The sequence below is a fragment of the Drosophila arizonae genome, chromosome 2 (assembly GCF_054131065.1).
Source record: "Drosophila arizonae isolate 15081-1271.41 chromosome 2, UAZ_ARI_1.0, whole genome shotgun sequence".
Taxonomy (NCBI): domain Eukaryota; kingdom Metazoa; phylum Arthropoda; class Insecta; order Diptera; family Drosophilidae; genus Drosophila; species Drosophila arizonae.
Window position 1 is genome coordinate 5357629 of NC_142922.1, and position 14363 is coordinate 5371991.

At 36.7% G+C, this 14363-nt stretch overlaps 1 protein-coding gene across 1 annotated transcript; it reads right to left on the reverse strand.

Moving 5' to 3' along the window:
- Positions 1-229: 229 nt before the first annotated feature.
- On the reverse strand, positions 230-1623 carry LOC149270232 (uricase-like). Its single transcript, XM_089468507.1, has 2 exons — positions 1061-1623; positions 230-999 (listed from the first exon to the last, which is right to left on the reverse strand). Exons 1-2 carry the CDS (start codon positions 1581-1583, stop codon positions 515-517), a joined length of 1008 nt encoding a protein of 335 aa, XP_089324633.1. The 5' UTR covers positions 1584-1623; the 3' UTR covers positions 230-514.
- Positions 1624-14363: the final 12740 nt, after the last annotated feature.

Here is a 14363-nt window from a genome sequence, read left to right on the forward strand (position 1 = left end):
ATTTGCATATCCCTCGACTCGAGATGAAAACACATGGAAAATTGATTGCTCTACGGCTCATTTTGTACGCTGCTCGTTAACAAATTTATGTTCACTTTTCCTTATTCCCCACAAAAAATACATACATATGTGAGCAGTAAATAATGAGTGACGCTGCCGCTCGAGATGCGTGTGGCTATATGACAGGCGAGCTACCTATGCTATGGCTATTAGTTTATTTAAATTGTATAGTTAATTAAATTCAATTTTATTATTTTAAATTAAATTAAATTATTTAGTTAAAGGTCATAATTTTGCTCCCTCTCCTTGTACAATATCAAAGACTTATGATTACCTATATTGACGTTGTGTTCTGAAAAAGAATATACAAATATATATAGTCGAGTTTCGATAACTTATACCCCGCTTGATCGAACAGTTATAACAAATATACAAATAGAAGAAGATATATACAATAAGAAGATAAATTCACAGTAGCACATTCTTCGGTATTCTAGCCAAATTCACATGTCCTTCACTGATGACTTTTGAGGTCCTTGCGCGAGAGCTGAGCATAGATGGTGCCATGGGGCTTGTCGATCGGTATGAAGACCTCGTTGTTCTCGCCTGGCACCAGCTTTTGAAAGGGTTTCGTGTCGAAGTTGAAGTAGTGCTTGTTGGGCATGGTCATTGAGATCACAGACACATGTGGCAGCACGTCCAGCACCTGCTTCTCGCTGAGATACAGCGTGTGCTGGACCGATGGCGAGGGGATGCCCACGCTGGGATCGCCGGCAAAGTTCCTCAGCACAATGTCCTTGACCTTCTGCCAGGCGCGCAGAAAGTCGACGGACTGCGTCTCCGAATACTCCCAGGAGCATTCCACGACGGTGCTGAAGATGCGATCGTGCTGATCTGCCAGTGTGCGGAACTCGTCGTCCACGAAGTTCACGAATGAGGATTGGGTCGTCTTCAGGACGCGCAGGTCCTTGATACCACTCATGACAGTTGGCTTGGGATCTGGAATAAAAAGTGTTTTAGAGGAGCTCATCTTCGCTTTGGGTGTGTCAAGTGTGCCTACCATTTTGGGACATAATCACATCGCAGTAATGCATCGCCGTGGGCGTAAGGATGAAGGCGTGGTTGTGTAGCTGGCGTCTGCAATTCAACTGTGAATCGCCGTCCTTCACTTGACAGTGTTCCTGTTCCATGCGCTGCCATGGATACGCCTCGACATGCACGTGAGCCTGCTCCACGTGAGAATAGGTTTTCAGAAAATGACTGGCCAGGAGCAGAGCGAACTTTTCGGGACTCTCGATGCCATGCTTCTTGGCCAGCAGGTAGACTGTATTCTTCTGCGAATCGGTGGCCACCACATCCGAGTTATCGCCCTGTATATAGTCCTTACTGCTGTAGAGTTTCAGATGTGTGCCCACCTCCAGCTCCTGGATGCTGTGCACTGGGCCCTTGCGATTGATGTGCATCACTTTGACGGCATCCTTGCCGTAGCCCTTGTTGGTAATCTCGTACTGCTGGGACTGTGCCTTCACCACCGTGTTGGGTAGCTTCAGGCTGGCCAGATGGCGCAAAGGAGTTGCAAGCATATTGAGGTTGGCTCAACAGATATTCAATGAATGCTCCACTCAGCTCCAGCTGAGACTATTTATATGTCCGCCGCAATCTAACCATTAAAAATAACCATTAAAAACGATGGCAGTAGCACGTTTCATATGACTCTCTGTGTGTGCGTGTGTGTGTGTGTGTGTGTGTGCATTATTTATTTACTGGTATAATGGCAATGTGTTGGCTATGTATTAATTTTGTCATACATGCGCACAACAACAAATATTTACAATTATTTATCATATTTATCAAAGCAAGATGTGAACAGTGCTAGCAAAAAGTGTGTTTACGCTTAGGTTTTTCGCACGCACATCTCCCCAATGAGCACAGCAAATCAGGAAAAATCTTCAAATGTCAAATGGTAAATAAACCTGTCAGAGAAAAAAAGAACACAAGTTGGGTTTATTACAGTGCCTGCGCCTGTAACTGTAGCTGTACCTGTACCTGTTTGCAATTTTGATATATCTAGATTATGTTGGTCTTGTTGTCTGTTTGCAAATACATTTGCATATCCCTCGACTCGAGATGAAAACACATGGAAAATTGATTGCTTTACGGCTCATTTTGTACGCTGCTCGTTAACAAATTTATATTCACTTTTCCTTATTCCCCATAAAAAATACATACATATGTGAGCAGTAAATAATGAGTGACGCTGCCGCTCGAGATGCGTGTGGCTATATGACAGGCGAGCTACCTATGCTAGCTGTACTTTGAGGTGTGTATCTCGTCTGGTAATGTCTTTTCTCATAATGCTTCAGTCACTTTGCTTGAGTTGCATGTTTGTCTACAGTTGACAAGAAGCTGTGCTGATGTTCTTGATATCTTAATATTAAGTGTGCGACAGATGAGCTAGGTCTGCCAATGTTGTGCTTATGATTTGATAGAGTGTAACTACAATCGAGCTCTGATAATTCGATATGGCAAATGGGTCAGTTTTGTTTTCGATTTACACAAAAATTCAAACTATCGAGAATTATCGAGAACGATTTTTTTTTTCAATCAGATAGAATTTTTTTGTTTGTTTGTTTTTTTTTCGATATATCGTGATTTTTTATTTAGCTGCGTACAAATTATCTAGACTCGAATGCATGTTTTATGTTACTAAAGCTAAAAGACAATATTCTGACCACCTTTTCTGGGACTGCAAATTTAAAGTTGAGCTCCAAATTAACTTAAATAATCATAAAATATTGCTAATTGAACTTAGAGCTTTTCATAATATTCACTTCATTCTGAAATGAGCTCTTTATCTTTACATGGCTATGGTTCGAGAATTATTTACCCGATTTCAGGCTAAAATAATATTTTTGATTTGTAAGAAGCACTACTTTTGAATAGCTTACAAAACTTAACTTAATTACTATCGAACAACTATTTTTGGTATAAATACCAAAATGGTTAAACTCCAGACTAAGCATGAGTTCAACCCATAAATCTAGTGGACCTTTTTATAAGGCTCAGCTCCTAAATATTTTGTTGCGATTAGGTAAAACGTTCGTCTCACTATTTTTAGAGCCTACAAATGTGGCCCTTATCTATATCTATCGCACTATATGCTATAATAGCCATGCTTACACATTTATCTCTATTTCTATATTCAAGCTTGAGCAATATTAACTAAAAATATTTATAAGTCTGATATAATAAGCATACAATATTATAATTGATTATGTTTTTAGTTTCCATAAATGATCATTTTGGTTTACTTGTATATAATATAATATTAAAATAGTTTCATTATGTATGTTAAACCCATCATCATACATATATGTATATTCAGCTCATACTGATTATAGATATTTCTCCAATTTAATTCACACCTGGATTAAACAACGTTCACTCCACGTTGCCTTTGTTCAGTGAGCTGCCACAGAGCTTTGCCTCCTCCTGGCGGCATAGATTGATATCGTTGGCAGAGGGTTGCATGTCGCTTGATGCGAAATGGAATTAGATTCAACATTTTCACGCCTTTTTAGTGCCGCGTGCTTCCATTTATTTTCTTCTACTAGGTAGTGCCAGGTAGGCTGATGCAACAGAGCCGCACCCAGCTGGTGCTGTTTGCCACTCAGCGGGGTGGCTGGTTGCCCGTTGAGTGGTTGAGTGGGGCAGCGTGGGCATTGCGTGCACTGCGCCATTAATTGCAATGCTGTAAACACATTTTTTTCAACTTCCGGCCCCAGCACACCCTGCGCATACACTTTGTAGTTGAATTTCAATTGCAAAACACACGCAGCTAACGCCAAGCGGCTGTCGAGGGGTGCAACAAATTAGTTGCGGTTGCGCCCAAAAAAAAAAAAGGGGAGAAAAAATGAAAGTGAAATGCGTGCGGGCCCCATATGTAGGGCAGAGTCCTGGCCGGGGTTGTTGGCAAAAATGATTTAATGGCCATAATGTAAGTTGAATGGTTAATTCACTTACGTTTATGGCCAGCCGCTGTCTTGCGATGGACTCGGATCGGACCGAGCTGCCGTTGCCGTTGCCGTTGCCGTTGCCGTTGGCCTCCTCTCCAGGGAGCTATCGTCGAAACATATGTCTGACATGGGGCATTGCTGCACTGAGGTTTGCCCGGTTGGCCCGGTCCGATGCGGTTCGCATATGTAATTATTGTCTAGATTTTATTTGTACACACACACATAAGTGCGTAGGTGTGTGGATGTGTGTGTGTTTGGATATGTGCTGGCAGCTTTAATGTGTTTATAACGTATGAGTAATGTGGCTCGTTTGTGGTTCCTTGGGGCTCTTGCTGGTTGATTTGAGAAGCTCTTCTGTTTTTAATTAGATGTGAAAGCCTTGGACGGCTTCAGCTCTAGGACGCATTGTCATCAATCTCCAGTGGCATCTGCTGCCTGGCCACGCCTCTTGCCACTTCATTTATTATGCGCCCAGTCCCACATACATATACACGTATATATATATGTACATATATAAACTCTATAGTAGTTGGCATCTTGTGCGCAATTCAGAATTTGAGAGTTCACGCATGTGTGCGACAGCAATAAAAACTTTTTCATTAGTCCAAAGCTCGAGAGCAGCCCTTCACAGAGGTAGCAGCTGCAAGCGGAGACCCTCCTTGCTGGTAGGACCCAAAATCTTTGAGTAGCTCACACATTTTAAAGTCAACGCACAACAGTGACAATTGACAAGTGTGTATGGGTGTGTGTGTGTGTGAGGGTGTCTTTTGTCTTATTTTAGCTGTAAATGTTGATGTACTAAACGCGAACTGAATGTCAAAGAATATATAAATAATTTATGCCGAGTTACGTGCCTCAAAAGAAAAGCTGCAGCAAATTATTTAAGCGCTTACGAAATGGAGAATTTCCTCTTTTATTAACAACATTTCTCTTGACTGGCAAACAAATCGAAAGAAATACATTTCGTATTTTACTAAAAAGAATGATTTGAGGATCTAACATGATAAGTTAAAATGATATGCGTTTGGCTTATGGGAGAATTGTTTAAGTTCTGTTTTTTTTTTTTTTTCCTCTTTAAGGTATTTGTTTACACCTTTAATTTTAATAATAAAAAATATAAATTACAATTAAAATTATATATATAAAATATACAAATTATGATTAAAAAATACCTAAAATAAAATATATTATCACAAATAACAACGTTTATATATATATAAAAAAAAAACAGTAAATAAATCATAATTTTTTATATTATTAATAGTTAATCAACGATATATTTTTATATATAAATTTAATAATATAATAATAATGCTTTAAATACTTTAAAAATATAAAATTTAAATATATGAAAAGCGTCGTAAATTTATTTTTAATATATTTTCTTTAAATAAATAACGAAAATAAATAAGCTTATGCAATATTTAAAGCGATAAATGAAAAGTTTATTTACATATATATTTTTTCAAAAATAAAATAAATCCTCTATATTCTCGTCCATATAATGTTTGATTAAACACTCAAAAGAGAGAACTTCTATATTCAAATCTACTTTGACAGAGCGTAAAGCTAAAAATAATATTTAACCTTTATGCGTGTATGTGTGTGTGAGTGCATGTATAAATAATATTGTCAACATATTGCGTACCTAAATAAGGCTTTTATTGGTCGCAATTTACATGCGGCACTCGCTTTTCTTTTATTGAATTTTAAGCAGCTGCCGTTCGAAAGTGCCAACAATTGCTGCGAGGGTGTGCGAGTGTGTGTGTGTGCTGTGTCTCCTGCTCTGTGTGTGTGTGTGTCCTGATGTCTGCTGTGTGTTTGTGTGCGGCAGCTGCACGAAATGATTGCAATATAAAAAAATTTTGCGCAGCAAATTGAGAAATAATGCAAATATTAAAAGCAATAAAGTTGATTCAGGCATAAAATGTATAAAAACAAAAGCAACGCAAATTACGAGTGCGCAATATTTAAATAATATATAAATAAATGTTGCTAAATTATTTACTTTATTAACTTTTATGGTACATCCATCAGCCAGAGATGAATGGAAATTTGCCGGAAGCACAGGCGGATGGACACAATTAGCATATATGTGCATATGTGGGCGGCGGGCGTGGCTGAGCGATAGAGAAAGAAAGAGAGAGAGAGAGGGTGAGACAGAGAGGAACGGTGAGTGCGAGTGCGAGAGCGAGAGAGAAGTTTCCGTTTTTGGCGCCGTTTCAAATTAATTACGCCAATGCACATGCAACAAGAGCGGCGCAGCAACAACAGCAGCCACAACAATAAGGACCAGAAGAATGGCAACCACACTTGCGTCACTTTGCCAATTGTGCACACACAGTAACACACACTCGCACACACACAGGCGTAATGAGTGCCACAAAAGTTTTGGTTTGTCTGGGTCTGAATTGTTGGCCCTTGTTGCAGCAATGCCAACATCCGCTACAGACTTGCGGCTAACAAAATCACATCAACAGCAACAGCAACAACAACAACGGCATCTTGCCTCATTCTATGTTGCTCAATGCTCAGCTCAATTGTTTACAGCTTAAGAAGTTTGGCATTTTCGAAATTTGAGTTTAATTCTCTGCCTGCAATTAATTAAAATGAATTATTATATTGAATGCGATATGATATGAGTGTGGCACAAGGCTCAACTCGACTCGAGTTAATATTTCATAATATGCTCTGTAATTAGTTTGTGCATTTATGAACGATGCAATACCCATTATTAAGTAGCAAGAGAAATGTTTCCATTGTAGTAGAAGAAAATTTCGAAATATTTGCCATACTACTGTATACACATACATATGTATATATCTATGCATATGAGAGCTGGCTGACACAGCAGCCTAATCTAGTAGAATGCAAGATAAACATATGACGTACCCAGTTGGCTTTAACACTGAAATATTCAATGGTGTTAGGTAAGCAGATAAGAAACACATTTGTTTGGCTGTAAACAATTAGCCGGAATATTTCTGTGCACGTGTTTTATGAGATCGCAGCTTTATTCTTAAGCATATGTATTATCTAGATCACTAAAATACTTAGAAAAGAGAAATTTAGTCAAGGTCTGAGTTTAGATTGCATTATTTATAATGTATATTAGATATTAAGGGATTGGAGATGCATTAGCTGAAGCTCTTTCCCTATTAAAATATTTAATAATATTAGAATATAAAGAATATAAACATATATAAAAAAATTTAAAAATTTAAAACAAGTCAAATAAATAAAAAAATAAATAATAATATATAAAAATAGTATAAAAAAAAAAAAAATTAAAAAAAAATATTTAAAACATAAAATAAGTAAGACAGAAATATAGAAATATAGAAACATAAATACAAAATAAAATTTAAAATATAAATCAAGTAAATTAAAATTTAAATAATAAATTAATAAATAAAATTTATAGCATAGAATAAGTAATTTAAAAAATAAACTAAAAAAAAATAGCAAGAATAGAAAATATGGATAAGAAAAAACACAAGTAAAACAATAATTGAAGCAATAAAATGAAAAATAAATAAAATAAAAAAAAAATTTTAAATATAAAACAAGTAAAATAAATAATAAAAAAAAATTAAAATTAAAATACAATAAAATAAATAAAACACAAAAAATAAAACAAGTAAAATGAACATTAATAAATAAAATTGAATTGAAATAAAATAATTAACTTAAATAAATTAAATAATTCAATAGTAATAGCATTCAATATTTTGAATATGAAACTCAAGGCGGTGAGTCACTTACTACGAGACCAGATCAGATGGAGAAAGCCACAAGTTCTGATACTATCCAAGTATAATCGTGGGAGTTGTTATTGATGTGAATCACATTCTCTAAATTTTCCCTACCTCTGTCTCTTACAAACACCTGCCTTCCCTCAATTTTCGCAACCATTTCCAATCTGCAAAGTAATTGCGATGCAAGCAGAGCGAGCTCACTTCGAATCTAGCTGCGGTGCATAGATTTTCTATTTGAGTAATTATAAATCTATTGAAATGGCTTTGCTGCTGTTTCTGTAACACATTCAAAGAGCTTATGGTAGAATAAAAAGCAAATTATGTTGGGCAGTGCTCCAGCATGAGCTCGGGGCCGAGCATAAATAAAAGAGAGAGTTCGCTTTCCAATTCCCATATTACGTTTCGTCTGCACAACTTTTGATATTTCGATTTTTATCTCGCATTGGCAGGGCTTCGGCACGGCTCGGTAGAGTGGGATGGGTGGCTTGGTATTTGTATATTCTATGGAGAGCAGCGCTTGGCTTTTGGTAATTTTCAGCATTTTGGCTGCCCTTCGCTTTTCATTTCACGGGCAATGCTAAACTCGAGCTTTAGCTGAATGCTACCAATGCTCAGAGCGCTGGCAAAATGCTTTTCTATTTTTCTGGCTTTGGTTTCGTTTGGTTTGATATCGTTGCCACCGGCACGGCACCAGTCAGTTAGTCTTCCCCAGCACCCCTTACCCCCCCACAATCTGCACTCCCCTTAGTCGCTTGCTCGTTGGCCATTCATGATTTTTCATTTCATTTTCGCTTATTGCCTCAGTTGGTTTTTTGTTGCTGGGTTTTCTATTTCTAATTTTCCATGTATGCGTGGGTGAGAGTGGGGTGGGTGAGAGTGAGTATATGGGGATTCCCCTCTCTCAACAATAAACATAGTTTTGCATTTGCTGCAAGTGCAGAGAGAGTGTGTTTGTATATGTGTGTGGAATATCTTTGAATGTGAAATAAAAGCTTAACTCAAATTGAAAAACTTTTTCAATATATGTATTCTATGTCTTCAATTGCTTCTGTGCTTAGCATTTATGTGTACTCTAAATATATATTTTAAATTGCAATATAGTTTATTATGTGTTTAAATCACACATACATATATGTTTATTTATAATCATAGATTGTTCAACCATTTCAAATTCGGTTTGCATATCCTGCATAGCTCAATTTTGAGATTCCTATGTGAAAGCTGATACCTTGTTGCCTGTCGTCAAATATGAAGAGTTGACATCATTAGACATCCGTTTTGACTCATTGAGATGAGCACCTGCCTCTCACTGAGATTGCCTCGAAAATTCCTCAACAGAATATTCTCCCAACTGACTTTGTGGCTGAAGACTTTGCTCAGCAAACTAGAGGCGAACGAATCACCAAGGCATTCCCGCAAATAAAGCCACTGTTTATGCTGCTCGACAAATATGATTGCTCATGGCTCTCCAGTGCTTTTCTACACAAAGCAAATAGAGTAGTGTATACGTCAAATGTAATCTAATCACCATAGGAATCTCTCATGAAACGATGTTCTTTCATGTTATACATAGATAGATAAGAGATTGTTTTTGCATATTATCTTCATTTACACATGCGTTGTCTGGCTTTTAACTCATTAGTCATTCTATATCTCGGCTGTTTCATAAGTCTGTGCAACATGTTGTGGCCCATAGATGATCTTTGGACTGCGGTCATATGTAGATTTAAAGAGTATTAGAATATTGCCAATGGAACCTCAACTCCAATCACTAATGAGCTCTCTACCCACTAATATTGGACAGGTTCTCGTATTTACAGATTTAAAGCCAATATAAAAGTATAATTACAGAATTCCATACAAAATGCGACTTGAGGTCCACAAAGTTCGTAAACTCATTAAGTTTAAATTAATTATTCGTGTATTTATTGACAACGTTTAGACATATACTTTTTAGCTGTATAAACTTCATAATTTAATGATTTAAACTTTGTATGAATGATTTATTATTATGTAAGTGATTCAAACAGTTCGTATTCATTATAATAGCTCTATATATATCTTCTTCTTATATTTATTTATTTGTTTATTTTTATACCCTGAACCCATTGAAAATGGGAAATCAGGGTATAATGGTTTTGTTGAAATGTATGTAACAGGCAGAAGGAGGCGTGGCAGACCCCACAAAGTATATATATTCTTGATCAGGGTGACGAGCTGAGTTGATTTGGCCCTGTCCGTCTGTCTGTCTGTCCGTCTGTCCGTCTGTCCGTCTGTCCGTCCGTCCGTCTGTCCGTCTGTCCGTCTGTCCGTATGTTTGAACGCGTCGATTTCCGAAGATATAAGAGCTAGAGACTTCAAATTTTTTGTAAAATGTTTGTAATTACAGCGCGGATATCGAGTTTATCATTAAAAATCGATAACTCATCCCAATCTTTTTTTTATCGATAAAAAACCTTATCGAAAACCAGTTATAAAATTATATCTTCTACACCTTTATTGCTAGAGTCTCCAAATTTTTAATGTATACTTACATGCAATTTACACAATTTCGGTTTTTGTTAAAATTTACCCCCACCCTTAAATTCACCCCCTCACCCTCACTTTTGTAAAAAGCGTATTTCAAATACTAGAGACTTGTGCTTTAGCAATTACATGCATATCCATGTTATAATCATAATCTGAAAGTTTCATGAAGATCGTACGTCCACAAAAAAAGTTATTAATCAATAAGTTCTCATAGTAAGCGCACACTGCAGCCCATGCGTGTTTATGCGTGGGTGCTTGTGTGTGTATGTGTTTGTGTATGTGTGTGTGTATGTGAGTGTGTGTATGCGTTTGTGTCTGTATGCGTGTGTGTGTATGTATGCCTGTGTGTGCGTACGTGTTTGTGAAAGACGCGAAAAATTATTGAAATAGCTAACACTCCAAGGGTTCAGGGGATCTCGTAGTCGAGCAGTCTCGACTAGAGCTTTCTTACTTGTTTTATTTTTTATTTGTGTGTATTGAATATATAGTATATATAGTAGGTATATTTAAATTATATATTGTTTGTTTTTATTATTTATTATTATCATTATTATTATTATTATTATTTATTTTTTTTATTTTTTTTGTCGATGAGATATAAACTTATATTATTATGATTTATTATCGCGGTAAGATAAACTGGGCAACAAATTATTATTACTGTTAACATTTCAGAGATGGAATATGCATTTGTGAACTCTACATTTATTCTGCCTAAAAGTATGCATAGCTAAATGTTATTCAAGAGTATGAGCAATATAAATAATGTAGACTTAAAAATATATAATTATTATATTAAAGCCAATAACCCTTTCAAATATAATATTCATAAAAAAATGTGGTAAAGTCATAAGATAAGATTGCCATGAGAAAAGCGGTCATCCGAATTTGCTTAATGTGAAAAGAGCAAATGACATTTGGCAAGGATTTCAGCTGAATTAGCGTTAGAAGTTTAGCTGCCAGCTACGAAATACCCTTCAACAACAAATAAACAAATGAGGATTTTATATATTTAAAAATTATATATAAAAAATAAAATAAAAATTATATAAAAGAAAATTTCAATGTATTACTATTCATTACTTTAAAAGTTTGTTTCTCTTTGATTTTATAAAAGATTTTATAAAAGATTTCTTATTAAACTATCATATCATATTCATATCATAATTATATTACATTCCACGGCAGTTGAGTCGCCTGAGCTCAATCCTCACTTTTGGCTTTAAAGAGCTGTTACGATTCAATTGAAAGAGTTCATAACTTATGCACGTGAGAGCATGATATAATGTCAACATAATAAGTAAAAAAAAAAAAAAATGCAAATTAATTTTAATGAGTTTTTTAAACTTTCAACTTTGGCAAGGATTTCAGCTGAATTAGCGTTAGAAGTTTAGCTGCCAGCTACGAAATACCCTTCAACAACAAATAAACAAATGAGGATTTTATATATTTAAAAATTATATATAAAAAATAAAATAAAAATTATATAAAAGAAAATTTCAATGTATTACTATTCATTACTTTAAAAGTTTGTTTCTCTTTGACCACAGAGAAAAATAGGCGAAGCGCAGCGAAAGAAAATGAAGGGAAATACAAATGATTTCCTTCATATTCATAAGCCGCGTTAATGCGGGCTGCAGCTTCCTTTTGTCGCTTGAGCTTCATTGCTTTTTGGTTTTTTCGTTTTTTTTTTTTTTTCTCACAACTTGGCAGCTTGTGCAACATTTGCGGCTGCTTAATTACGCGAGGCTATTTCACTTTATTTCTGCCCGGCGAAAATCCGCTCACGCATAAGCTCAAACATTGCATTTTCGCGCTGCTGCTGCGACAGCTGCAACAAATTGACATTTGTATTAAACGAAAAGTTGCCACAGCAACAGCAAGGGAGAGAGAGGAGTAGAGTGGGAGAGTGGCGGAGAAGGAGAGATGTCAGCCATTGCGTGAAGGACACTTGGGCCGGGCACAGTGCGCATCATAAGTTAATGTACGACAATGGCCATGTATAAATAAAAGTTGTCCTGCCAAGAAAAACTCTGGCAGTTAATTTCACGCTGCCAGCCTCTGTGACTGCTCAAGATGATGAAGTGCATTCGCATTTGGACAACAGCCGCAGCCAGTGAGCACGGACTGTGTAAATTAACAAATGCCACAGAGTCTCCCACCCCCTCTCACTCACTCACTCACTCCATCTCCCTTTGCCTCTCTCTCTATACATTTCCATATTTCCATAGACCCCTTTGTGTGTTTTATAGCTGTCATATGTCCTATGATACCGATACAGCAGTCGACAGCAATGTGCGCCTATCTTAATTTCGTGTCACACACATGAAATTGACACCCATTGTGCGTGAGTGTGTGTGAGTGTGTGTGAGTGTATTCAAAAATTTATAGTCATTTATGAGCATGCTGGAGTGTAATAGGTCTGCCACATTGGGGACAGCTAACACGCAGATAAACTGCACAATTACAATAAAACAAACAACAACAATGGAATATAAAGCCGGGCCAAAAGAATTTAGATAGCGTGCGGGCGGGCCCAATCGCTACTTTGATTGGCCTAGTGTGTGTGCTTCATACACAAAATGGGCCAACGGGCAGTTCCGTTATATAGTCGACCCACTAGGCCAAGGCATCAGCTTGATATATGTTTTTTTTTTTTTTTTCATAAAAGTCTAATCAGAGTGCTCTAGTTGGCAAAGTAGAGACACCTATTTGCTCTCCGCTCTCTAATTGGCATAACTTTACCTTACGCTAATTTAATTTACGTAATGGCCTCTGCTTTACAAGCAACTTTGCATTCAAAAGAAACTTTTTTTAGAGTTTTTCATTTGCACTTCATGTCCTCTCTGCTCCGCTCCGCTCGTTTAGCTTTATGGCTGCTGGCTCTGGCAGCAATCGGCTTTATTTATCTGGCTGATGCGCATTCGAGTGCATTTATGACCTTGAGCCGCAGCAAGGTGTATTTGGCCAATATAAAGCTGGCATAGGACATGGCCAGGCCATTAGCTACGCCTACTTGAATGCTCGTCTGGCTGTGTGCAGCCTGAGAGCCATTATTGTTATCTTGTATCGTGTGTACATCCGCATTAATTGTTCCTGGACCGCAGCTTCATTACGATGCTGGTCAGCCTGCCAGTCCCGGCTTTGTTGTCCTTATCAGTTCCGAATGAGCTCGCTCTCTATCTCTCTCTCTCTCTCTCTCTCTCGCTCTCTCTTTCAGCAATCGTCTCTCGTCTTGGTCGCATATTCAGCACGTATTCAGCAGACGCCCTTATGGCGCTCTCTTTATCTCGCTCTCACGCATGCGCAGTAACCAGAGCTAAGGCGCTCTTCATGCTTCATCACTTGTGTTTACACGATGAAACTTGCGATAAATAGTAATCTGACTTTAGAGTAGATATTGATCTTTATAAAGGGCTTTACTTATATCACTTGTGTTTACACGATGAAACTTGCGATAAATAGTAATCTGACTTAAGAATAGATATTACTAGCATTAATGTTTACACAATGAAACTTCTGATGGATAGATATCTGATTTTATAAAAGATTTCTTATTAAACTATCATATCATATTCATATCAAAATTATATCACATTCCACGGCAATTGAGTCGGCCTGAGCTCAATCATCACTTTTGGCTTTATAGAGCTGTTACGATTCAACTGAAAGAGCTCATAACTTATGCACGTGAGAGCATGATATAATGTCAACATAATAAGTAAAAAAAAAAAAAAAAAATACAAATTAATTTGAATGAGTTTTTTAAACTTTCAACCTATTGCCTCTGTGTTTATGCGATGAACTTTCTGAGATGTGCGTACGTGATATTATTCGGTTATGTTAATATGAGATAAGATCTGGCTATAAAACCTGGTTTATTTGATACATGAATTAATTGGAATGCATAATGATTCATTAAAGCGCATGTCATGTTCCCACGATGAAATTTGGAATAAACAACATTTCTTCAGAAATGTTTACACGATGATCACTCGCTTAGTCAGTTCCAGTTTTAGGTCATTGCTTTTAAGAAAATCCCTCATAAATAAAAAGAAAA